Raw genomic sequence first — 26457 nt, 5'->3', positions numbered from 1 at the left:
ACATGGCATGATGTAGGGATGTTATAGGACAACCTTGGCACTTTCTAAACTTGGGACTCTCTTGCTAGGTGCTAGCATGATGACTGTTAGCATGTTAGCATTTAAGCTAATTTGCTCATGTTTAAAGGCAAATACACATATGCATGATGCAGGGACGTTATAGGACATCCTTGGCAGTTTCTAAACTTGAGGCTGTCTTGCTAGGTGCTAGCATGTTAGCCGTTAGCATGTTAGCATTTAAGCTAATTTACTCATGTCTAAAGGCAAATACACACATGGCATGATGTAGGGAGGTTATAGGACAACCTTGGCACTTTCTAAACTTGAGGGTCTCTTGCTAGGTGCTAGCATGATAACTGTTAGCATGTTAGCATTTAAGCTAATTTACTCACGTTTAAAGGCATATACACACATGGCATGATGTAGGGAGGCTATAGGACAACCTTGGCACTTTCTCAACTTGATGCTCTCTTGCTAGGTGCTAGCGTGGTAGCCGTTAGCATGTTAACATTTAAGCTAATTTACTCATGTCTAAAGGCAAATACACACATGGCATGATGTAGGTAGGTTATAGGACAACCTTGGCACTTTCTAAACTTGAGGCTCTCTTGCTAGGTGCTAGCATAATGATTGTTAGCATGTTAGCATTTAAGCTAATTTACTCACGTTTAAAGGCAAATACACACATGGCATGATGTAGGGAGGTGATAGGACAACCTTGGCACTTTCTAAACTTGGGACTCTCTTGCTAGGTGCTAGCATGATGACTGTTAGCATGTTAGCATTTAAGCTAATTTGCTCACGTTTAAAGGCAAATACACACATGCATGATGCAGGGACGTCATAGGACATCCTTGGCAGTTTCTAAACTTAAGGCTGTCTTGCTAGGTGCTAGCATGTTAGCATTTAAGCTAATTTACTCATGTCTAAAGGCAAATACACACATGGCATGATGTAGGGAGGTTATAGGGCAACCTTGGCACTTTCTAAACTTGAGGCTCTCTTGCTAGGTGCTAGCATGATAACTGTTAGCATGTTAGCATTTAAGCTAATTTACTCACGTTTAAAGGCAAATACACACATGGCATGATATAGGGAGGTTATAGGACAACCTTGGCACTTTGTAAACTTGAAACCCTCTTGCTAGGTGCTAGCATGGTAGCCGTTAGCATGTTTGCATTTAAGCTAATTTACTCATGTCTAAAGGCAAATACACACATGGCATGATGTAGGGAGGTTATAGGACAACCTTGGCACTTTCTAAACTTGAGGCTCTCTTGCTAGGTGCTAGCATGACGACTGTTAGCATGTTAGCATTTAAGCTACTTTGCTCATGTTTAAAGGCAAATACACACATGCATGATGCGGGGACGTTATAGGACATCCTTGGCACTTTCTGACCTTGAGGCTCTCTTGCTAGGTGCTAGCATAATGACTGTTAGCATGTTAGCATTTAAGCTAATTTGCTCACGTTTAAAGGCAAATACAAACATGGCATGATGTGGGGAGGTTATAGGACAACCTTGGCAGTTTCTAAACTTGAGGCCCTCTTGCTAGGTGCTAGCATGGTAGCCGTTAGCATGTTAGCATTTAGGCTAATTTACTCATGTCTACAGGCAAATACACACATGGCATGGTGTAGGGATGTTACAGGACAACCTTGGCACTTTCTAAACTTGAGGCCCTCTTGCTAGGTGCTAGCATGGTAGCCGTTAGCACGTTAGCATTTAAGCTAATTTACTCATGTCTAAAGGCAAATACACACATGGCATGATGTAGGGAGGTTATAGGACAACCTTGGCACTTTCTAAGCTTGAGGCTCTCTTGCTAGGTGCTAGCATAATGATTGTTAGCATGTTAGCATTTGAGCTAATTTACTCACGTTTAAAGGCAAATACACACATGACATGATGTGGGGAGGTTATAGGACAACCTTGGCACTTTCTAAACTTGGGACTCTCTTGCTAGGTGCTAGCATGATGACTGTTAGCATGTTAGCATTGAAGCTAATTTGCTCATGTTTAAAGGCAAATACACACATGCATGATGCAGGGACGTCATAGGACATCCATGGCAGTTTCTAAACTTGAGGCTGTCATGCTAGGTGCTAGCATGTTAGCCGTTAGCATGTTAGCATTTAAGCTAATTTACTCATGTCTAAAGGCAAATACACATATGGCATGATGTAGGGAGGTTATAGGACAAACTTGGCACTTTCTAAACTTGAGGCTCTCTTGCTAGGTGCTAGCATAATGATTGTTAGCATGTTAGCATTTAAGCTAATTTACTCACGTTTAAAGGCAAATACACACATGGCATGATGTAGGGAGGTGATAGGACAACCTTGGCACTTTCTAAACTTGGGACATTCTTGCTAGGTGCTAGCATGATGACTGTTAGCATGTTAGCATTTAAGCTAATTTGCTCACGTTTAAAGGCACATACACACATGCATGATGCAGGGACGTCATAGGACATCCTTGGCAGTTTCTAAACTTAAGGCTGTCTTGCTAGGTGCTAGCATGTTAGCATTTAAGCTAATTTACTCATGTCTAAAGGCAAATACACACATGGCATGATGTAGGGAGGTTATAGGACAACCTTGGCACTTTCTATACTTGAGGCTCTCTTCCTAGGTGCTAGCATGATAACTGTTAGCATGTAAGCATTTAAGCTAATTTACTCACGTTTAAAGGCAAATACACACATGGCATGATGTAGGGAGGTTATTGGACAACCTTGGCACTTTCTAAACTTGAGGCTCTCTTGCTAGGTGCTAGCATAATGATTGTTAGCATGTTAGCACTTAAGCTAATTTACTCAAGTTTAAAGGCAATTACACACTTGGCATGATGTGGGGACACTATGGGACTGCATCAACTTTTTCCGTACTTGAGGCTTTCTTGCTAGGTGCTACCGCGATAGCCGTTGGCCCACCGGGCCCGAGGTTCACAGCACAGGTGGCCAGTCCATCAAAATTTCCGCGGGAATTTTCTAGTTATTATTATATCTTAATCTTCCCTTTTTTGCGCGCGTAATGCGGCCAAAACCGCAAGAAGGACCCCCACACATGTTACACCGTCGGAATCGTGACGTTCGGGACTACAGCGGTATTTATTTTTTGGAACGTTTTGTGTAACCATGGCGACGCTATTAACCGAAACGTTCAAAAATGGGCCAGTAGATTAGGTACAGAATTCTATTTTTAGAACAGCCGCATTCCAGAGAAAACGAGAATTTACAGACATTTCACAGCCTTGTAGCTCAGCCATACGGCCACGTAGAAACGTGATTGATGGCTCATTTTTTAGATAAACTTCTGAACTCTCTCTGTGGCTAAATGCTAATTGCTAGCATGTTAGCATGTTAGCATTTACGCTAATTTACTCATGTCTATAGGCAAATACACACATGACATGATGTAGGGAGGTTATAGGACAACCTTGGCACTTTCTAAACTTGAGGCTCTCTTGCTAGGTGCTAGCATGATAACTGTTAGCATGTTAGCATGTTAGCATTTAAGCTAAATTACTCACATTTAAAGGCAAATACACACATGGCATGATATAGGGAGGTTATAGGACAACCTTGGCACTTTCTAAACTTGAGGGCCTCTTGCTAGTTGCTAGCATAGTAGCCGTTAGCATGTTAGCATTTAAGCTAATTTACTTATGTCTACAGGCAAATTCACACATGGCATGATGTAGGGAGGTTATAGGACAACCTTGGCACTTTCTAAACTTGAGGCTCTCTTGCTAGGTGCTCGCCTGATGACTGTTAGCATGTTAGCATTTAAGCTACTTTGCTCATGTTTAAAGGCAAATACACACATGCATGATGCGGGGACGTTATAGGACATCCTTGGCACTTTCTAAACTTGAGGCTCTCTTGCTAGGTGGTAGCATAATGACTGTTAGCATGTTAGCATTTAAGCTAATTTACTCACGTTTAAAGGCAAATACACACATGGCATGATGTAGGGAGGTTATAGGACAACCTTGGCAGTTTCTAAACTTGAAACCCTCTTGCTAGGTGCTAGCATGGTAGCCGTTAGCATGTTAGCATTTAAGCTAATTTACTCATGTCTTCAGGCAAATACACACATGGCATGATGTAGGGAGGTTATAGGACAACCTTGGCACTTTCTAAACTTGAGGCTCTCTTGCTAGGTGCTAGCATAATGATTGTTAGCATGTTAGCATTTAAGCTAATTTACTCTAGTTTTAAGGCAAATACACACATGACATGATGTGGGGAGGTTATAGGACAACCTTGGTAGTTTCTAAACTTCAGGCTGTCTTGCTAGGTGCTAGCATGTTAGCCGTTAGCATGTTAGCATTTAAGCTAATTTACTCATGTCTAAAGGCAAATACACACATGGCATGATGTAGGGAGTTTATAGGACAACCTTGGCACTTTCTAAACTTGGGACTCTCTTGCTAGGTGCTAGCATGATGACTGTTAGCATGTTAGCATTTAAGCTAATTTGCTCATGTTTAAAGGCAAATACACACATGCATGATGCAGGGACGTTATAGGACATCCTTGGCAGTTTCTAAACTTGAGGCTGTCTTGCTAGGTGCTAGCATGTTAGCCGTTAGCATGTTAGCATTTAAGCTAATTTACTCATGTCTTCAGGCAAATACACACATGGCATGATGTAGGGAGGTTATAGGACAACCTTGGCACTTTCTAAACTTGAGGCTCTCTTGCTAGGTGCTAGCATAATGATTGTTAGCATGTTAGCATTTAAGCTAATTTACTCTAGTTTTAAGGCAAATACACACATGACATGATGTGGGGAGGTTATAGGACAACCTTGGCAGTTTCTAAACTTGAGGCTGTCTTGCTAGGTGCTAGCATGTTAGCCGTTAGCATGTTAGCATTTAAGCTAATTTACTCATGTCTAAAGGCAAATACACACATGGCATGATGTAGGGAGTTTATAGGACAACCTTGGCACTTTCTAAACTTGGGACTCTCTTGCTAGGTGCTAGCATGATGACTGTTAGCATGTTAGCATTTAAGCTAATTTGCTCATGTTTAAAGGCAAATACACACATGCATGATGCAGGGACGTTATAGGACATCCTTGGCAGTTTCTAAACTTGAGGCTGTCTTGCTAGGTGCTAGCATGTTAGCCGTTAGCATGTTAGCATTTAAGCTAATTTACTCATGTCTAAAGGCAAATACACACATGGCATGATGTAGGGAGGTTATAGGACATCCTTGGCACTTTCTAAACTTGGGACTCTCTTGCTAGGTGCTAGCATCATGACTGTTAGCATGTTAGCATTTAAGCTAATTTGCTTATGTTTAAAGGCAAATACACACATGCATGATGCAGGGACGTTATAGGACAACCTTGGCAGTTTCTAAACTTGAGGCTGTCTTGCTAGGTGCTAGCATGTTAACCGTTAGCATGTTAGCATTTAAGCTAATTTACTCATGTCTAAAGGCAAATACACACATGACATGATGCCGGGAGTTTATAGGAACACCTTGGCACTTTCTAAACTTGAGGCTCTCTTGCTAGGTGCTGGCATGATAACTGTTAGCATGTTAGCATTTAACCTAATTTACTCACGTTTAAAGGCAAATACACACATGGCATGATATAGGGAGGTTATAGGACAACCTTGGCACTTTCTAAACTTGAAACCCTCTTGCTAGGTGCTAGCATGGTAGCCGTTAGCAGGTTACCATTTAAGTTAATTTACTCATGTCTAAAGGCAAATACACACATGGCATGATGTAGGGAGGTTATAGGACAACCTTGGCACTTTTTCAACTTGATGCTCTCTTGCTCGCTGCTAGCATGATGACTGTTAGCATGTTAGCATTTAAGCTAATTTACTCAATTCTAAAGGCAAATACACCCATGGCATGATGCAGGGAGGTTATTGGACAACCTTGGCACTTTCTAAACTCAAGGCTCTCTTGCTAGGTGCTAGCATGATAACTGTTAGCATGTTAGCATTTAAGCTAATTTACTCAATTCTAAAGGCAAATACACACATGACATGATGTAGGGAGGTTATAGGACAACCTTGACACTTTCTAAACTTGAGGCCCCATTGCTAGGTCCTAGCATGGTAGCCGTTAGCATGTTAGCATTTAAGCTTATTTACTCATGTCTACAGGCAAATACACACATGGCATGATGCAGGGAGGTTAGAGGACAACCTTGGCAGTTTCTAAACTTGAGGCCCCATTGCTAGGTCCTAGCATGGTAGCCGTTAGCATGTTAGCTTTTGGGCTAATTTACTCATGTCTAAAGGCAAATACACACATGGGATTCAGGGAGGTTATAGGACAACCCTGGCACTTTCTAAACTAAGGCTCTCTTGCTAGGTGCTAGCATGGTGACTGTTGGCATGTTAGCATTTTAGCTAATTTACTCATGTCTAAAGGCAAATAGACACATGGCATGATGTAGGGACACTATGGGACTTCCTGACTGCTTTAAGACTTTAGGGACTTGATGCTATATTGCTAGGTGCTATTATGGTAGCTGTTAGCATGTTAGCATTTCACTAATTTATTCATGTCTAAAGGCAAATACACACATGGCATTATGTAGGGACACTATGGGGCTGCCTGACTACTTTATGGACTTTGTCGCTAGATGCTACAATGCTAACTCCATACATTATCTTCGATATCTCATGTATCTGGTACATTTTAAAAGTTGTCTCTTTAAAAGTAAGCACAGTGACTGCAGTCACTTCATATGACTGGAGTATCTAGTAATATCCCCAGTAGCAACACCTGTCATTACTGCATGGATAATTGTAACACCACACATGACATCATTACAGGAGTGACTTGGCAATTTCACGACTTCATGCTATCTTTTCGGTGCTAGCATGCTGATTCATGTTTAAATCTAAATAAACCCATGGCATATACTAGTATAATAGTGGATACTATTGAACTGCCCTGGCACATTGAGTAGTTCATGCTCTCTTGCTAGGTGCTACTATGCTAACTGTTAGTCCATTCATCCAATTTCCAAGCCGCTTATCCTCACTCGGGCTGGGGTATGCTGGAGCCTATCCCAGCTGTGTCTCGGGCAAGTGGTGGGGTCCACCCTGGAGTGGCCTATGAAGCTAACACGCATGTTGTGGGGAATGTGGGATGACACCGGAATACCTGGAGAAAATGCATGAGGAGGAAAGATGAAGAGGACTGACAGGCCAAATATAAACCTGTTGAGCGAACATCAATTCATGTACACCAGCATATTAAATGTATTCATTCATTCATTTTCTACTGCTTATCCTCACGAGGGTCGCGTGCGGGAGCCTATCCCAAATGTCTTTTGGCCGAGAGGCAGTCCACCCTGGACTGGTGGCCAGCCAATCACAGGGCACATATAGACAAACAACCATTCACACTCACATTCATATCTATGGACAATTTGGAGTGGCCAATTAACCTAGCATGTTTTTGGAATGTGGGAGGAAGCTGGTGGAGAAAACCCACACATGCACGCATGCACAGAGATGGCCAAGGATGGAATTGAACTTGGGTCTCCATGCTGTGAGGTCTGTGCGCTACCCACTCTCTGCCATGCAGCCTCATATTCAACGTATTAGTGATGTATTTTCTTGACTTACAGTTGAAATGTATTAACAGGGATGTAAATACAACAGTTGTGGGAGTGGGAGTTGTACTTGAAGGATTTGTGCACTGAAAATAAAATATTTTAAAATATAAATATTTTAAAATTGTATATTATATATATTATATAATAATAATAATAATATATTATATATATATGCTTATATATTAAAATAATACTATAATATTAAATAATATTAAAAATAATATTTTAAAATATAATATACTTTTCTTATTTCTCTATTTGTTTTTAATTTAATTGTGTTGGGTGATTATTATTATTATTATTATTATAAGTACATTATCTGATCACATATACCACATCACTGATAGTACTTAGTTTAAATAGTGAAAATCAATGTAATGAATTGACGGTGGGGTGGGGGAGGGGCCACAGCGTGGGTTGCCTAATGCATCATTGATGCAGAACTGCCTCTGTTGTATTTATTGTATTTGTAGTTGTTTTTATTTAACACCAATTCAATCTCGTTTTTTAAAATGAAACTAAAAATCTTTTTACAGATTGCATATTATTTTTCATTCATTTAGAACGTTTCGTTGAGGTTGAGTGTGTGGTGTTAATGGCTTCCAAAGACAAGGGGGAGGGGTGGATTTTGCCGATCCAGTATGAACAGCGCCGATCCCGGTAATTGGACCTATACCTTAGCAGTATCTGATATCAATTTCGACTTGGTATCAATCCATAAAATATCACTATATACAATATCGCCATCTGGATCTCCTGGTTGGCTGATCAACCAACGCATGCGCAACCAGATCAATCAGCGAGTTCACTCCTTCCTTGCGACTGAGGTAAGTAGACGCATCCAATTATGCTTCTCTAAATTAAGAGTAGTGCTGTTTTTGTTACTTGCCACTTGTAGTTTATGGACAAATATGAAGCTAGATATGAACGTTGATAGATGTAGGAAGTATGTTTGTTTGTCTTGGTGATTTCTTTAGCTGAAGTTCAGTGCCACACCCAACTTGCAATTGATTGATTCAACCTGTTGAATTGTACAGCTAAAATACACGCTTGGTGAAAGTACAAAAATGAATACATTTACTTTAAGAATATTTCTATCATGTTTTAAAAGTTTCTTTTAGCTGTTTAATAGCTGTTGTCTGCATGTTTTAAGCTAGCTTGGTCCATGGTCCTATGTGTGCATGATTAATGTGATGATTGATGCTTTTTTGCCAGCAATAATGCTGTCTTTGCCTTTCAACGTTACTATAATACAACATATTTAAAAGATGTTTTTTCTAGCATGTTTTAATAGTGTGGATTGCTTATGGATGCAAAATAAGCTATGTGCATGTTTAAGCTAGCTTGGTCCATGCGGTCCTATGTGTGCATGATTACTGTGATGGATTGATGGTTTTTTGCGAGCAATAATACTCTCTTTGCCTTTAAACGTTAAAATAACACAACATATTTAAAAGATGTTTTTTCTAACATGTTTTTGTAGTTTGGATTGCTTATGGATGCAAAATAAGTTATGTGCATGTGCTCGGTGATACCATGTGCTCACACTGTAGTAAAGCTTGATGCCATTAGCTGCTGCTAATGCTCTTGTTGCCTTTTAAAGATAAAAATTAGAAAAACGTATACTAAAGAGAGGGGTTCCAGGGCTCTACATTAAAAAACAAAATGACTTGCCCATATGGAATCCTTAAGGTGAGAACTACTTGCCCGAACTTGCCCCATGTAAAATGAAAAGACCGCCATAATGATATCATGTAATTTTTTATGGCATCACATGAGAATCTCAAATAAAGATGAAATGAGAGTACTACCATACTACCTTACACATGGTAGTCGTAGTAAGCAGTGATATTTCTAAGTTGTGCACCACAATAAAACATTATTGAATAGACACATTTGTGTACTAGTAAAGTGTTTTTATTCCAGAAATAAATGCTCAATGGTCAAACGGCAAAGGTGAGAAAAATACACAGAGAAATGGAAGCGCTAGATTTTGTAGCTTGTGCAAAATCGGCACTTGGTATTGGATCTAATGGGTGGTGTTTCATTGTGACCACTTCAAATTGTCACAGCAATGTGATTCACTCACCTGTGCCATCATTTGATTTGCTGCCGCTAATAAAATACTTGTTTAGGAGGCACTGCTTCATCACTTTTTGCTGTTTCCTTCAGAATTAGACCATGTTGGCAGGGACGCCATGATAGATGTTTTCGTAGTCAAAGGATCGCTGATTGGTTGATCGCGAACAACGGGTGTGGGTAAAACGCGGACTGTGGATTACGGACCGCGGTCTAAATAAACGATTCTGATTGGTCCAATTTTAAGATTTGCAAGGATTGCTTTGCAAATTACCACCGGAATTACGCAGTCCGTGTTTTACCAACACCCAACCAGAACCGCTTAAAAAAAAAAACTCTTGGCAGTACGGCATGCCAAAGTGCACTTGCCCGACGGGAATATCACTGATTAGATTTACTTGCCCGAATTTTGTTTTAACTTGCCCCGGGCCATCGGTACATCGTTATTGTCGAGCCCTGGGTTCTTTGCATGTTTATGTAGTTTGTGTTGCTTATGGAGCATGCTAGCTGCAGGTGCTGTGGTCCCATGTGCTCAGACTGTGATGCGCTCTTCGAAGTGGAAGTGACGTTTTGAGAACTATTTGCAATTGTATCGCAACACAATGATGCTATATTGATAAGATAAGATATGCCTTTATTCATCCCTCAGTGGGGAAATTAGCTAATCTGAAATTTGATATTGTACTGATCAGCAGAGGTCTCAGGGTTGTTTTATCAAATATTAATCCTGATTTGTTTAATGAAGTAAAATATTTTCTGTTCTTTCCAGCATCTCCCTGAGCATTGCACATTGCGAGATTTGGAAATCTGTTGGCAGCTGAAGGCGACTGAAAGCATCAAGATCATCATCATCAGCCCCTACCACCATTACCTAATCACTACATTCATATCTATACACCAGAGAAGACATCAGTGTATAAACACATACCATAAATTACTAAACTAGAGTCACTGAAAACACTACACACCATCCATCCATCCATCCACGCACACGCGCGCGCGCACACACACACACACACACACACACACACAAACACACACACACAGGGAAAAAGTACCGTCCTAGTACTTTGCAGTGTACTACTGCTCTATTTTCAACATTAAAGTGTTGGGAAGTGTTTTTGTGCTTTTGTCTTTGCTGTGAACAGGATGCCACGGAAGGGGAAGCGTTCCGAAGCAGCGAAGCGCCGATGGAGGAAGCTGGACCTTGCTGATCCACAGACGGGCCAGACCAGCGCACCCCAGCAGGTACTTTTCCTCTTATGACTGATTTCTTACTACAGTGTTGTAGATGTACTAAATGATTAAAGAGAATATTCCTTTGGGACTAATATGTACTACATCGACATTGTTCATAGCCTGGGTCCCCACCCTCGACGACCAGCGATGGGACCACCCTGCAGTCTCCCACGATGAAGGTATAGGCTTTTCATTTTGAAGATGAATTTGTCTTCATTGTCATAAGCTTAACATCCTCTAATGTGTAATCAGAGAGCCAGGTTCCAGACCTCCCCTCTGGCCGACCAGCCCCGTGTGGTGGATGCCTGCTCTGCCACTTCTTCTGTGGTTGCCCAGGTAAGAATCTCGTCAGCCTTTTGAAAAATGTATGGGATAATTGTGATTCGTGCTGCACCTAAAGTTTTGTAGATATTCAGTGACTGGTTATGTTTGATGAGAAATGTGAATATAACAGATAAATTGCTGGTGTTGACATGTAAGACGTGTATGTTACTGTATAGACATACTGTAGTTGCTGACTGATTTTGCCAAAGATATATTGGTACTGTTTGGTTTTACTCGTACTCACAGTTTTTAAATGTTTGTGCTACTTCCTTAGGAGTCTCTGGCCAGACACCAGCCTCCGAGACACGGTCAGCCCTCCTGTGACTTGAATACACATTTTTTTATCGTTTTAATGTCTATTTTCTTTCACTGTGTCAAATGTATTGTCTATAGTCTCGTACTGTGCAAAACATTGCCACGGTATCTAATTTGTTTAAGGTTGGAGGATTTACCTTTTTAATTGTGTCTGTAATTGTGATTAGTCCGAGGCACTGGGCGGCGCCACACCGTGCGGAAATGGCCAGTTTCTGCAGTGACTGGGAAGAACCACAAGCTGGTCATTCCAGCCGTGGCTCAGGGCAAGCGGGTATGTAGAACGTCTGAATACAAGAGTACATTGAAGACCAATGAAGAATATGCGCTCACGTATTTATTTGTATGTTTGTAGTTTGTCCTGATCGTTGGAGACTCCCATCTGCGAGCCATTGCAGATGGATTTGTGAAGATGCCGGAGGGACCCTTGTCTTTTGGAGTGATGTCCACCCCGGGTGCCACGGCGGCTCAGTTGTGGGCTGAGGTGCAGAATGCGGTTCTGTCTCGTTCTCCTGAGGCGGTCTGTGTTTTGGCACCCAGCAACAACTTGGGTCGTCCCGTTGGCGAGGCAGCCACTGACTTCGGGCAGCTCCTGACCGCCACCTGCAGCCGCTGGCCTAACGTAAATACCTTGTGATCTATATTCTTGTTGCAAATAATGATTTACATGAAGTGGAATTTATATTGTTATGATGATATGTTCATTTATTCAGGTCGTCGTCGTGGACTTTCCTCCACGTCTGAACGTCGTGGTGGCCCAGCAGGATCGTCTGCGCCGGGTGTACCGTCGGGTGGCAGCTAGCATGGGTATGCAAATTGAAATAAAGGAATACTGTTATCAACGCTTAACATAAGTAGGAAACCTCAACGATGTGAAATGCCAGTGTCATTTCATTGACTTGACCTGGTAAACAAAAGTTTATAGAAACTAATAAGGGATTTGTTTTTTCCTTTCTGTACCGCAGGTATTCCCTACCTATCCTCAGCTGACCACTTCCCGCTGTCACGCCTTGAGATGTGGTGTAGGGATGGCGTAAGTAGATGACATCCTATAGTAAGGATATGTACAAGTATAATATTTCCAGGTTTACTAATCATTTTGGGTTATGTGTGGCAGGTACACCTCAGTGACAGCGATGGGATGCCTGTGCTTGCCAGGTTGTTGTGGGTTGCTGCCCGCCGTCAGCTGGAGAGTACCGCACCCACCCCACCCCCTCCACCTCCGCCACCAGCTCCTCCTATGTCACCGCCGGGCGAGGTACTTTTGGGTTGCACCTTCATTCACACTACATTTTAATCACAAACACATTAGGGCTGGGTTAAATGATTATTTTTGTAATTATGTAATTTAGAAAATAGTTTTTCGATGCATCGATTAATCTAACAATTCATTTTTAAAACCGATTTGATTCGATTTTGATTAGACTATCGTTTAATAATTTGACATATATAGCAATTAAAGCAAATTTATCATGAATCAAACAAATATATTTTTATTAACAAGTTCAAAAATGAATTGTTTTGAACAATACAACAAAGTGCACAATGGAATCCGAAAACAACAAAAGTAATAAACTTTCTTTAAATAAATAAAACTATTGTTTTTAACACAATCTGAATTAGGGATGGGCACAATTAATAGATGATCGATTATTGATAATTTTTTTTCGACAGTGTTAAACATGTTCATGTAGCAATGCTTCGAGAAAGCAGTCACTCGGCTGCATTCACCCCTGAGCATGTCAACATGCTCATTTTTCTCAACAAAAACCATAAGGTTAAGCTATAGCCCAGGACAGTTACCACCGTAGCCTTGATATAAACCTATAAGCTTTTGTGTTGTTGTTATGTGGGATCTCCCCCTCTCATCCGTGCCTTTTGGCAAAAAGGAACAAAAGGTCAGCTACAAGTCTTTGTTCTTTGATTAAATACTATTAGTTAATAATATGATTTATTTTGTTTAAAAGAGGCAAACTGTAGGCTATTTTGTTTGAGAATCGGCTCTTATTTTGTTAAGTCTCAACGCCTCCGCGTAGAGGCCTATTCCTATAGTTTAACAACTGCACATTTAAATTGTAAATCGCACCAGACGTGGATTAAAGTTCTACTTAAACTATTATTTATGATTTTTATATTTTGTGTCGACGTCATTGATGTTGACGCGTTGTCCCAGCCCTAAAACACATGCATGTGACTCATTGTGTTGGTTTATCCAACCTATGTGTCACAAATAATTTTTGCCTGTGTTCCCCATCAGCCCCATCGTCTTTGGTCATCCCTGTTCCAGAAGGTACTTTCAAAAAGGCATCTCATTGTGTAATGGATGCCACGTTATGATTGCCTTTTCTGTGCCCCATCAGCTGGAGACGACTGCACCACCAGCACCTTCTCTTCAGACGTCCCCACCGATGCGAGTGTTCCTGCCAAAAGTGGTCGTGAAGGGTGAGGTCACCGTGCAGCATCCTTCCAACCCTTTTGACTGGACACTCATTGGCAGCGCAGAGGGGGTAAAAAAAAAATGGAAAAATGGACAAGAATATGTATGTAGCCATAATGTGACTTATCGCAACAGAGGAGTCGACGTGTCAAGTCCAAGGTGCCCCGTGACTCCAGCAAAGGGATGTGCAAGCAGCAGGTTTGTTTGTCACAGTTGATGGAGACGAGCATGGATGTTAGGATGGTGATAGTTTCAAGTCTCAGTATATGTATTTTGGTACTTTTTGACAGGAGGACCTGTTGCAGTGCAACATCCCTGTGAACCCTGTGTGGTTCAGCCCGCCCATGCTGGTTGCAATGGACAAGCTGGCTCCATCGCATCTTCCAAGCCCTGAGACCTCCACAGTTCTCCCCAAGGGCAAGAAGGTACTTTAGCCGCTTCATAGAAAGTATGTTATTCACAAATACATCTAAATCTTGTAAGTACAGCACTTTCTATTTTGTAAAAGCTATGCATGTGAAATATTTCCTTTTTTCCTGTGCCACGTCAGGCGGTGACTGCAGAGTGCCAACCGCGTCGTCCAGCCTCCAAGAGGAGAGTGGGAGAGCTGCAGGTTTGTAGTCCATGTACAGTCATCCCTTTTTCATCTTGGTTCAATGGTTCCACACAGGACCACGATAAGCAACTTTCTGCAAAGATTGTTTAGGAAAATATAACTTGGCAAGAAGTATGCATATGCTATGCAACTATGCATATGCAACTATGCATATGCTATGCAACTATGCATATGCAAATATGCATATGCTATGCAACTATGCATATGCAACTATGCATATGCATATTTAACTATGTCATAGTGGCTGCACGATGGGTGAGTGTGTCTCTGTGTGGAGTTTGCATGTTCTTCCCATGGATGTGTGGGTTTTTTCTTCCTTCCCCCTTCCAAAAACATGCTGGGTTAATTGGCCACTCCAAATTGTCCCTAGGTATGAATGTGAGTGTGAATGGTTGTTTGTCTATATGTGCCCTGTGATTGGCTGGCCACCAGTCCAGGGTTTACCCCGCCTCTCGCCCGAAGACAGCTGGGATAGGCTCCAGCACCTCCACGATCCTCATGAAGACAAGTGATAGAAAACGAATGAATGAACAAAATATGTCATAGGAGGAAAATAAAATGTTGTTCTGGTTGTAAAAGTGTGTGTGTGCATTGTTAGTAAAGTGGTGTGTGTACATTTTTAGATGGAGGCAACATCGCCACCTTCCTCCACGCCACTGCAGCACATTGTACAGGATGAGGCCAGCTGGGTAAAATGCACTTTTTTCTTTTTATAGTATATGCAGCCTACATTTGTTGGTGTAGAAAAATGGCATGACAGAAATGTGTGTGTGTGTGTAGATGGAGGAAACACCACATCGTGTGGAGCTGCCTTCCACCCCAACGCCACCTTGCAGTCCCGGGCCAGTGGTCGTCACAGAGGAGACGTGTGCGCCATCCTCCACACCACCACAGCACATTGTCATGGATGGGACCAGCTGGGTAAAACAAGCATTTTCTATTTTTATCATATACACACACTATATTTGTTACTATATTAAAGGTGGTATTTTGTGTGCCATTTTTAAGTTAGTTTTGCCTTCTCATTTAGACTGAGGCGACACTGGCTACTGTAGATCTGCCGTCAACACCATCACCGCCTTGTAGTCCAGAGACAGTGGTTCAGAGAGACATTTGTGCAAAGTCCTCATTGCCACTACTGCACATTGTCATGGATGGGACCAGCCAGGTAATTTTAACACAGGAAATGTATACGCCTACTAGATCTACTGAAAAGTTGCATTGATAAAACAAGGCTAATGTAAGCTTTTCTATGGTAAAAACTAACATGATTACACAAATGTATGTTAACACGACAAATACTACATTTCAGGATTGTGGCACAGAATCTGGTCGACGCATTCATACCGTCCGGGCCACTCACTCCCAGATGGATTTGAGGTATGACGATTGCACTCGCAATAATCAGTGCACATGTATGGCACTGACATTCTTGGCCTACCATGCTGAGGGGTTTCATTTTGATGCAGATGTTCTTGACAGAGTTCTTGAAAATGGAGACTCACTCTATGCGTGGACAATATGTGGGCTAGGACTACGTTTAATCAGCAATCATTTAACCAAAGAGGAAATGCCAAAGATAGTTCACACCGACAACAATGCATACACGGTTACACAGTTGGAGCCGAAACTTGGTTTGGTGAGGGATCGCAGCAATTCCCTAATAGATCCGTATTTGTTGCCACTTGCCAGACAACTTGAGTGCCTCTCACAAGATGTCACTCATGCTTTTCTGATTGTGGCTCCAGAGTGCTTTGCGGTCTTTCGTGATAGGTCAGGATGCTACGGTTTTTTTGATTCGCACAGTCGATCTGCAGTAGGTTTGCCAGACCCAAACGGAACTGCGATTATGATGACATTTTCTCACTTAGATGACTTAGTCAACCATGTGCATGAGCTCCTTTCGGATCGCAGCCCCGATGCAAACTACGAGTTGGTACCGGTTTCCTTTGGATTAGAACAGATAGCAAGTGACAGACAGGTGCAGTTGGATGTCGTAATCACTTCAGAGCCCACCAAAGTAACAGACGCAGCAATAAGAGAATGTGTTGAGACAGATCAAGAGGAGCTGATAGTACCACCATGCGTCCATGTTCAAATAGATTTTTCCAAAGTGAGTAAAACGAGGCGACGGACTGCTATGAAAAGGGCACTCAAGTGCCAACAATGTACACTGTACAAAGCTTCAAAAGAACCCAATCCCCGTCAAAAAAAACTTCTACAAATGAAGATCAAGTATGTATCAGACACTAATTACCGCCAACTAAAATTAAACCACTTTACCACGCGATACAGGTGTGATAGTGCCTTTAAGAATAAACAGAAGGCGCACGTTGCTAAAAAATACCACAGAAGTCCAACGACCAAAAAGACTTTAATGTCAGCATATGTCAGGAAAAGGTATCAATCTGATCTGGCTTTTGTTGAACGACAGAAGCTGAATCTTAAGGAAATGTATCACCGGGACCCAGATTTTAAAATGAGAAAAAAAGTATATATCAGGCAAAGGTATCACCAGGATCCAGCTTTTCAGGCGAGACAAAAGTTATATCTGAGGGAGCGGTATCACCGGGATCCAGCTTTTCAGGCAAGATATAGGGCGTATCTAAGAGATAAATATCGCAACCATCCAGGTTTTAAGCAAAGGTGGGCTGTTTTCATGAAAACATGGATGCAGAATTATCGAAACAATCCTTATTTTCAAAATAAGAAATATGTGAGCGATAGTAATAGACATTCTGATGTAAGGCTACATCATGTTCAGCGTTGCGAAAAGAACCGTCTTAATGGGCAGCGTATTCGGCACAAATTACAATGCGCGCTTCAAATAAAGACTAAATACATGACTATAACTCGGCATTCAGCCAACAATGTGCAGGATCCAGCAAGCGCTGTAATGAAAGCAGCAATATCGTCGTTCCGCGAAAGAGTCGCACATGGGCCCACATATGTTTGTACTGTATGCCACCGTGCTCTTTTCCTAAATCAGGTACAGAAATGCAATCGAGGAAAATATAGCGACAACCATGACATAGTGGCCGCCAGCTTGACAGGTAAATATGTTCACGTCTGCAACAACAGTTGTTCTGCCCCATGCACTGCCCCGCAAGAGAGAAAGCAGGAATGGATATGTCACACCTGTGACTCCCACCTCAGGAGATGTGCAATGCCACCTCTGGCAGTTGCAAATAAGTTGGATCTGGCACCCATTCCCCAAGAGCTGTCCGATTTAAATGTACTCGAGAGACAGCTGATAGCAAAAATTATACCTTTTGCAAAAATTGTAGCATTGCCCAAAGGACGGCAACAAGCTGTTCAGGGCTCAGTAGTGTGCGTACCGTCGGAAATGGAAGCAGCAGTGAACTCACTACCTAGGCCACGTAGCGAAGCTCAACTGCTGCAGGTAAAGCTGAAGAGACGCCTTCGGTATAAAGGACATCAGCATTTTTATACGGTAAATATGGCGAATGTTATACTAGTAGGGCTCAGGACGCTGATACACACTCATCCACAGTACAGGGATGTGTGCATCAATGAGAGTGCAGCAGCTGAAAGTGTCCTTGAAGGGGAAGAGGAGCCATCCGCCCCGCCGTCATCATCCTTGCAGCAAGAGGCCAGCAACGCCCAAGTTACGCAGGCACAGCATGTTGAATGTGATCAGGAGGAACTTCGGCCGGGCCTCATGCTCGATACATGCATGCAGCCGCTTGACATTGCACAGGAAAGTCTTTCATTTGGGGATGGGATATTCAGCATTGCTCCTGCCCAACAAAACAAGCCTGTTGGATTTTTTGCTGTGCCGCAGCTGGAGGCCATGGCCTTTCCTGTTCTGTTCCCAACGGGAAAGAACACAATGGATGAGGAGAGGATCGTTAAAGTATCACCGAGTTCTTACTTTAACACCAGATTGTTTTCCGTGGATCCACGCTTTGCTGAAGATCAGGGCTACCTTTTCTTTGCCCAATTTGTCATTGAAACGTACATGGCCAATAACAGCATGTCGATTCAGTCGCGGAAAGGAAAACCTCACACTGCGGATGGGAGGAAAATTCTGAACCGGATGATCCAGGACAAGGAGGCGTTGGAGCGGCTCATACAGAACAGGGAAGCGACCAGATTTATGCAGCCACTCCGAGGAACACCAGCATACTGGGAGAAAGCTCACCGGGAGCTCCACGCAATGGCCAGGCAGTTGGGGAAGCCAACATTTTTTCTTACCTTTTCTGCGGCGGAAATGAGATGGCCTGAAGTCACTGCTGTTATAAAAGCGCAGCAAGGCCAACAGGAGGGTCACTTTTCAGATCTGGACTGGAACGCTAAATGCGAGATTCTCCGCAGCAATCCAGTCACGGTCATGCGCATGTTTGAGAAAAGGGTAGATGCTCTCTTAGAGCTTATTCTGTCTCCTGCGCAGCCCATCGGCCCAGTCGAGGACTACTTTTATCGTGTTGAGTTTCAAGCACGAGGAAGTCCTCATATACACATGGTGGTGTGGATAAAGGACGCACCGGTGATCGAGGAACCAGATCCCATCTACTGTGGCGAAGTGGTCGAATTCATCGACCGTTATATCACCTGCCACATCCCCGATCAAACCAAGGATCCGGAACTCCATGAAGTGGTTACGAGTGTTCAAACTCACAGCCGCAGTCACACCAAATCTTGCCGAAAAGGAAATGTCTCCTGTCGCTTTGGATTCCCTAAACTGCCCATGGATGTCACCACAATTACCTTTCCCTTTGAGGACCCGACCAGTGATGACGAAGAGGAAAACGATGACCCCAAGAAGAAGAGACGGAAGGAGGAAGACGCCCGTGCCAAAAGGACCAAGTTGGCGAAGAAACAGAGGGAGTCCAAGGAAAAGCTGAAACAGCTAAGAGAGCGTCTTATGGACACACAGGTTCCGGAGGACTTGACGGACCTGCTCAATTCGTGCCAGCTGACCCTGGGTCGGTATAAGCACTATGTTGAGAACCTCAGTACTGGGATGGCTGTCCACTTGAAGCGTACACCGCAAGAAAGTTGGACTAATGCCTACAACCCCCATCTGCTGCGTGCGTGGAACGCCAACATGGACATCCAGTATATTCTGGATGATATCAGCTGCATCATGTACATGATGTCTTACATCTCCAAGCCGGAGCACGAGATGACAGAGTTCCTCAAATCTGTCATCAAGGACGTGCAAAAGTCTGACGCCAACCAGAAGGAGGAGATGCAAAAGATCATGCAGGCGTATTCAAAGCACAGAGAGGTAAGTGCTCAGGAAGCAGTGGCACGAACATGCAGTTTGCCCCTGAAGAAGTCCTCACGCAATGTGGTGTTCCTCCAAACCGACGAGGACGGTTTCCGAATGAGTCTGCCCATGAGTCGGCTTATGACCATGCACCCAGATTCAGCTGAAGTGTGGATGTCAAGTTTGCCGGAAAAGTACGCCAACAGACCACGTACGCAGGCGTTTGAGTCTATGTGTCTGGCAGAGTTTGCGTCTGATTACAGGGTGGTCTACGGTTACGAGAGAGAAGGGCCAAATGTCATTCCCCTTTTGAACGACATGGGTTGCATTCAGAAGAGGACCAGGGGAAAACCTGCCATCATAAGATACACGCGGTTTTCCATGACAAAGTTTCCTGAAAAATATTTCAGGGCCCTTCTCAAACTCTACTTGCCCCACAGGACGGACCGTGAGTTGACCAGCGACTCCCACCCAACTTATGAGTCATTCTACCTGGACGGATGGTCAAGGCTAGGTCCTGCAAAGGCCATCGTTGATGAGAAAATGAAGCGGTTTGAGGGCCAAGCGAAGAAACTGGACAAGGCTTTGGAGCGACTCCAACAGGAAGGTCCAGCTGTTAATGCGTGGAACTCTTTTGCGCCAGAGGTGGAAGCAGAGCGCCTGGAATGTCTTGCTGCGCTGAAGGCCATGATGCCAAACGCAGCAGACGAGCGGGATGAGCAGGATGACGTTCCTGCCTATCAGGCTGACCTTTCCGGCGCCCCAGCACTGCCGGCCTTTGAAGCACCCCAGTTGAGTCCGGACTTTGTGAGGAGGATGTACCGCAGTCTTAACATCATGCAGGCTTCCGTCTTCTATGCCGTATGCAACTGGTGTTTGCAGCGCGTTTCTGATCGCGACCTTGAGCCCTTTCATTATTTCATCTCAGGGGGAGCTGGATGTGGCAAGTCACATGTCATCAAGTGCATTTACCAGGAGGCCACCAAGATTTTTCGGCAGCTTCCTGGCATTCGTACCGATGCGGATTTGTCTCAGCCCACGGTTCTGTTGACGTCATTTACCGGCACAGCTGCGTTCAACATTTCTGGGAAAACCTTGCACTCGGTCTTGAAGCTCCCAAGAAGTTTGAGGCCTCCATATCAAGGACTCGGCAACGCGCTGGACACCTTGCGGGCGAGTCTTTCCAACGTGCAGATTTTAATCATTGATGAAATATCAATGGTCTCCAAGGATCTTTTTGCGTATGTCCACTGGCGGTTCCAGCAAGTCAAGGGCAACCGGAAGACCTTTGGAGGGATCTCTGTGCTTGTAGTTGGGGACTTTTACCAGCTGCCACCTCTTGGAACGGCCAAACCCCTCTGTGTGTATGAGGATAATGTCCTTGACCTCTGGACCAACTTTCAGTTGGTCCGACTTACGGAGATCATGCGACAGAAGGAGGACCTGACCTTTGCCCAGCTTTTGAACAGGGTAAGGGAAAAGAGGAAGGAGGAGCCCTTGTATGAAAGTGACCGGGCTTTACTGCAGCAGGCTACTGTCGAAACATCGCAGTGTCACACCAGTACGCTCCACATTTTTGCAACCAATAAGGAGGTTGACGAACACAACCGTGCAACTGTGGCAGCTTTGAAACTGAATGTGGTCGACATTCCGGCAGAAAACTACAGAAAAGACCCCCGGACCGGACAATTGGTCATCGTGTCCAACATGATAACCGGGAGGAAAAGAGATCTGCCCGACAACCTGCAAGCCGCTGTAGGAGCACGAGTCATGATCATCCGGAACTTGGACATTGAGGATGGTCTCGTGAACGGCACCTTCGGGACCATCATGAACATTGTCCGTGGACCACAGGACGCTGTTACTTTTCTTGGCATTTCTTTGGACAATCCTGGAGCAGGCCTGAAATTTCGGAAGAAACTTCAGGGATCCGGGGACGATTTGGCCTACATAGAAAAGTCAGAGGAAAGTTTAAGCATCAAAGGACTGGTGAGGCGGCAATTCCCGGCAAAACTGGCCTTTGGATGCACGGCGCACAAAGTGCAAGGCATGACGCTATCTTCTGCGGTCGTATCTCTGAAGCGCGTGTTTGAACCTGGAATGGCCTACGTCGCTCTAAGTCGCACGACCTCGCTCCAGGGACTGAAGATCATGGACTTGGATGAGAAGAAAATATATGCTGATCCCACCATTGCTTTGGCAATGGACAGCATGTTGCACGCTTCTTTCTTGTCTGTCAGACCGCTGTTGCACTTTGCACAAGGGCCTTCTCCGACTTTGAAGATTGTCCACCATAACACAGAGGGCCTCGCGTGTCACATGGAGGACATCAAATCTCATCATGAGCTGAGACTGGCTGATGTGCTTTGTTTGACGGAAACCCATTTGTCTGGTTCCATCTCGCCACACTTGCAGCTGGAGGACTACGCTGTTTTTGTACGGAACAGACGTGTTTCCTACTTAAACAGGCCAGACATGGCTGCGAAAGAGGGAGGCGGAGTTGCAGCCTACTGTCGGAGGGAACTTCAAGGCCAGCCCCTTCGGTTTGTCCAGAATGTGCCAGACCTTGAATTCTTGGTGGTTAAAGTCACGGTGCCGATCACGGCTGTGGTGACTACTGTTTATCGACCACCGAACTTGAGTCTGGGCACATTTCTACCTAATTTGACAAACCTCTTGGACACCTTGGCAATGATGGAAAGCCACCCCATTGTTGTTTGTGGTGACTTCAACGAGGACCTGCTTTCGAAACGTAAGAAGCCTATACTGGAGTTGTTTGAGTCCAGAGGCTATACTCAGCTCATCGGCAAGGCAACAACTGGCAAGCAGACACTGATTGATCACATTTACATTTCTCAACCGCAGTCTTGCATTCAGTCAGGTGTTCTGCATTCTTACTACAGTTACCACAGTCCGGTGTACTGTATCTTAACATCTTTGTAGGCCCTGGTCTGGTCTACACATGCTGTCTTGTCCCCAATGAACATTTGCTTGCAATGACCTTGTGGCCATTTCTTCCCCTCCATCCATCCACGCCGTCTCACATACGTAAGTACTCCGTGCTTGTGACCTGAAGGCTAGGTATGCTGTACCTCTGCTCATGGGCTGCCTTTCAGAAATGCTGCTGCACACGCTTTAGCCCCAACCGGAAGATGTCGCTTTATTATATGTAGTAGATACATACTTGAGTCAGAATTACTGTATTATCATCTCTGAACGGGCAGTGTTGGCATAGTCATGTTCTCCATGTTCTCCCTATTCCTGAAACTTCATGTCACTTATATGATGGAACATTCTAATAACTTGTCTCTCTCTCTCTCTCTCTCCCCTGTAGTAGGCACTGTTGCATGAATAGCCTGTTCGAGGCTGTTATGTTATACTCGGTCATAGCATTACTTTCAGCTTTTTCAATTACTGACTTGTTACTAACCTGTCTCTCTTTCTCTCCCCTGTAGTAGGCACTGCTGCATGAAGACATGAGAACAGTTATCGGTATCAGCGTTGCTGATATGTAGTCATCGGACCTCTTTTTTTTTTCCCGCAATATATAATATTGATAAAGTATATAGTGTGTTTGGGTGTGTGTGTGTATATACAGTATGTATATGACTGATTTATTTGACTAACTTGTCTCTCTTTCTCTCCCCTGTAGTAGGCACTGCTGCACAAAGAGCTGAGAACAGCAAAGCTCAAAGATTTGTATTAGTGGCAGTACATTTTACGCAATATATAACATGTATAAAGTGTATATGTATATGACAGGTACTGATATGACATTTGAATAACTTGCCTCTCTTTCTCTCCCCTGTAGTAGGCACTGCTGCATGAAAAGCTGAGAAAAGCAAAGCTCATAGATTTGTAGTAGTCGCAGTACTTTTCCGCAATATGTCACGTGGAGTCTATATATTGGGGATGCTCGGCATATGAGTATCCCAACTGACTTCCTGTGTGAGGACTAAGCCTAGCAAAACAGAAGGATGCTAAGGATAAAAAGCTGATAGAGTGTCAGATTTGTGATTTGTGTGTTTTACAGCTACAGAGGAGAACAGGTTCAACTCGCATTCTGATACCAACTGCAGGACATGACAGAAAAGGTGTGTTGACAATTTGTTTTCTGAATTGACAATTAAGAATTCAGTCTTGATACAATTTTTACTGGGTTTGTGCGTGTGTGTCTGTTTAGGGCAAGGACCATCCTTTACACAAACATTTCCTGGACGTGTTAATACTTCATTCCTGTTGTAATACTTAGTTACCTACCACATACATATGTTCACTATGCCTTTTTGTTCTCAAGCGTTTGCACCTTTATGTATAAAGACCATTATTATGCATAATCATGCTGTACCAAACATTTTTGTATTGTAACCTAAATGGTCGAGACAGACGGCTGCCCCACTGAGCCTGGGTTCTGTCCAAGGTTTCTTCCCAAGTGGGAGTTTTTCCTTGCCTCCGTTGCCAGGTGCTTGCTCATGTGGGTTTCTGTTGTTCATTTATGACAAACTTGATAGACCAAACTAATGATAATAATAATGTGAACCAAAGTGCCTCGATCACTTGTTTTGTTGTGAGTTGGTGCGATATATCATTGAACGCTTCTTTTAATTACTGCTGTTTTTTTTTCTGAAATATTTGATGTGCCTTGGGCCGCTGACCTAAACTGTTGAGTTACATACGGGACATGTTGCCTTGCTACATTAAGTGTTTGTCATTGGTTTTATCGTTCTATATTACAGAATATTATACATCACAATACTGTTCATAACTGGTGTAATTGTTGACATTTTGACTTCAAGAATTTAAGGCTTTGTTGCATCTTGTGGTTCCTTTTTAAATAAACTGTCAAATGATTTATTCAGAAATTGTCTGGTTTTATATATGAACTTAAGTACAGGTTTTGCTTCCATGGTCTTTTTAAACTGAAAAATGTGCTAATATTCCACTGCATTCTACCCATCTACTGCTTTTCCGAGGTTGGGTCAAGGGCGGCAACCTCAGCAGGGAAGCCCCGACTTCAGTCTCCTGGCTCCTTCATCCAGCTGCACATGCCTTGAAATCTACTGTTTGGTTCTATTTTGGCTTATGAGGTGACAGTAAGTTGAGAAACCCCAACTTTGGAAATAACTGCTGATGTTAGGTCACATGAATGAACACATTTAAGCTTTCACTTCCAATGTGATGCCACTAGATGCCTTTTACAAATAGTTTGTACAAAATAATTCCTGCAATAGGCAATGCATAATGTTCGGCGGCACGGCAGACACCGGGCCCGAGGTTCACAGCACAGGTGGCCAGTCCATCAAAATTTCTGCGGGAATTTTCTAGTTATTATTATGGACTGGCCCAGTAGCCAGCCCATAGACTGCTACTTGCAGTAGCAGTCTATGGGCTGGCTACTGAGCCAGCCCATATTGTTATTGTTGTTTAGCTATTATTATGGACTGGCTCAGTAGCCAGCCCATAGACTGCTACTGCAAGTAGCAGTCTATGGGCTGGCTACTGAGCCAGCCCATATTGTTATTGCTGTTTAGTTATTATTATTCCGTATATCTTAATCTTCCACTTTTTGCGCGCGTAATGCGGCCAAAACCGCAAGAAGGACCCCCACACATGTTACACCGCCGGAAACGTGGCGCTCGGGACTACAGCGGTATTTAATTTTTGGAAAGTTTTGTGTAACCATGGCGACGCTATTAACGAAAACGTTAAAAAATGGGCCACTTGATTAGGGAATCGCTGTTCTATTTTTAGAACAGCACATAGAAAACGAGAATTTACAGACTTTTCACAGCCTTTTAGCTCAGCCATACGGCCACGTAGAAACGTGATTGATGGCTCATTTTTGAGATAAACGTCTGAACTCTCTCTGTGGCTAAATGCTAATTGCTAGCATGTTAGCATGTTAGCATTTAAGCTAATTTACTCATGTCTAAAGGCAAATACACACATGGCATGATGTAGGGAGGTCATAGGACAACCTTGGCAGTTTCTAAACTTGAGGCTCTCTTGCTAGGTGCTAGCATGTTAGCCGTTAGCATGTTAGCCTTTAAGCTAATTTACTCATGTCTAAAGGCAAATACACACATGGCATGATATAGGGAGGTTATAGGACAACCTTGGCACTTTCTAAACTTGAAACCCTCTTGCTAGGTGCTAACATGGACCCGTTAGCATGTTAGCATTTAAGCTAATTTACTCATGTCTAAAGGCAAATACACACATGGCATGATGTAGGGAGGTTATAGGACAACCTTGGCACTTTCTAAACTTGAGGCTCTCTTGCTAGGTGCTAGCATGATAACTGTAAGCATGTTAGCATTTAAGCTAATTTACTCACGTTTAAAGGCAAATACACACATGGCATGATGTAGGGAGGTTATAGGACAACCTTGGCACTTTCTAAACTTGAGGCTGTCTTGCTAGGTGCTAGCATAATGATTGTTAGCATGTTAGCATTTAAGCTAATTTACTCACGTTTAAAGGCAAATATACACATGACATGATGTGGGGAGGTTATAGGACAACCTTGGTAGTTTCTAAACTTGAGGCTGTCTTGCTAGGTGCTAGCATGTTAGCCGTTAGCATGTTAGCATTTAAGCTAA

General features: G+C 43.3%; 1 protein-coding gene across 2 annotated transcripts; it reads left to right on the top strand.

Moving 5' to 3' along the window:
- The first annotated feature begins 8159 nt into the window (after positions 1-8159).
- LOC131111077 (uncharacterized) lies at positions 8160-24701 on the top strand. Of its 2 annotated transcripts, XM_058064068.1 has the most exons (22): positions 8160-8272; positions 8404-8439; positions 10461-10939; positions 11050-11109; positions 11183-11266; positions 11529-11562; positions 11737-11840; positions 11922-12188; positions 12280-12373; positions 12532-12599; positions 12684-12824; positions 13824-13856; positions 13927-14073; positions 14139-14201; positions 14294-14428; positions 14554-14616; positions 15243-15308; positions 15400-15540; positions 15650-15787; positions 15932-15999; positions 23889-23949; positions 24039-24701. In XM_058064068.1, the coding sequence occupies exons 3-21, from the start codon at positions 10841-10843 to the stop codon at positions 23920-23922; spliced, it is 1839 nt and encodes a 612-aa protein (XP_057920051.1). In that variant the 5' UTR covers positions 8160-8272; positions 8404-8439; positions 10461-10840; the 3' UTR covers positions 23923-23949; positions 24039-24701. The 2 variants fall into 2 exon arrangements, 1 of the variants encoding a protein (XP_057920051.1); XR_009121090.1 differs by lacking the exons at positions 8160-8272; positions 8404-8439; positions 10461-10939; ... (15 more) ...; positions 15650-15787; positions 15932-15999 and having other exon boundaries at positions 16012-23949.
- The last annotated feature ends 1756 nt before the right edge of the window (positions 24702-26457 follow it).

Source organism: Doryrhamphus excisus, unplaced genomic scaffold (assembly GCF_030265055.1).
Source record: "Doryrhamphus excisus isolate RoL2022-K1 unplaced genomic scaffold, RoL_Dexc_1.0 HiC_scaffold_24, whole genome shotgun sequence".
Classification (NCBI taxonomy): Eukaryota; Metazoa; Chordata; class Actinopteri; order Syngnathiformes; family Syngnathidae; genus Doryrhamphus; species Doryrhamphus excisus.
Note: the sequence above shows the minus strand (reverse complement) of the source record. Positions and strands in the feature narration are given on the sequence as shown.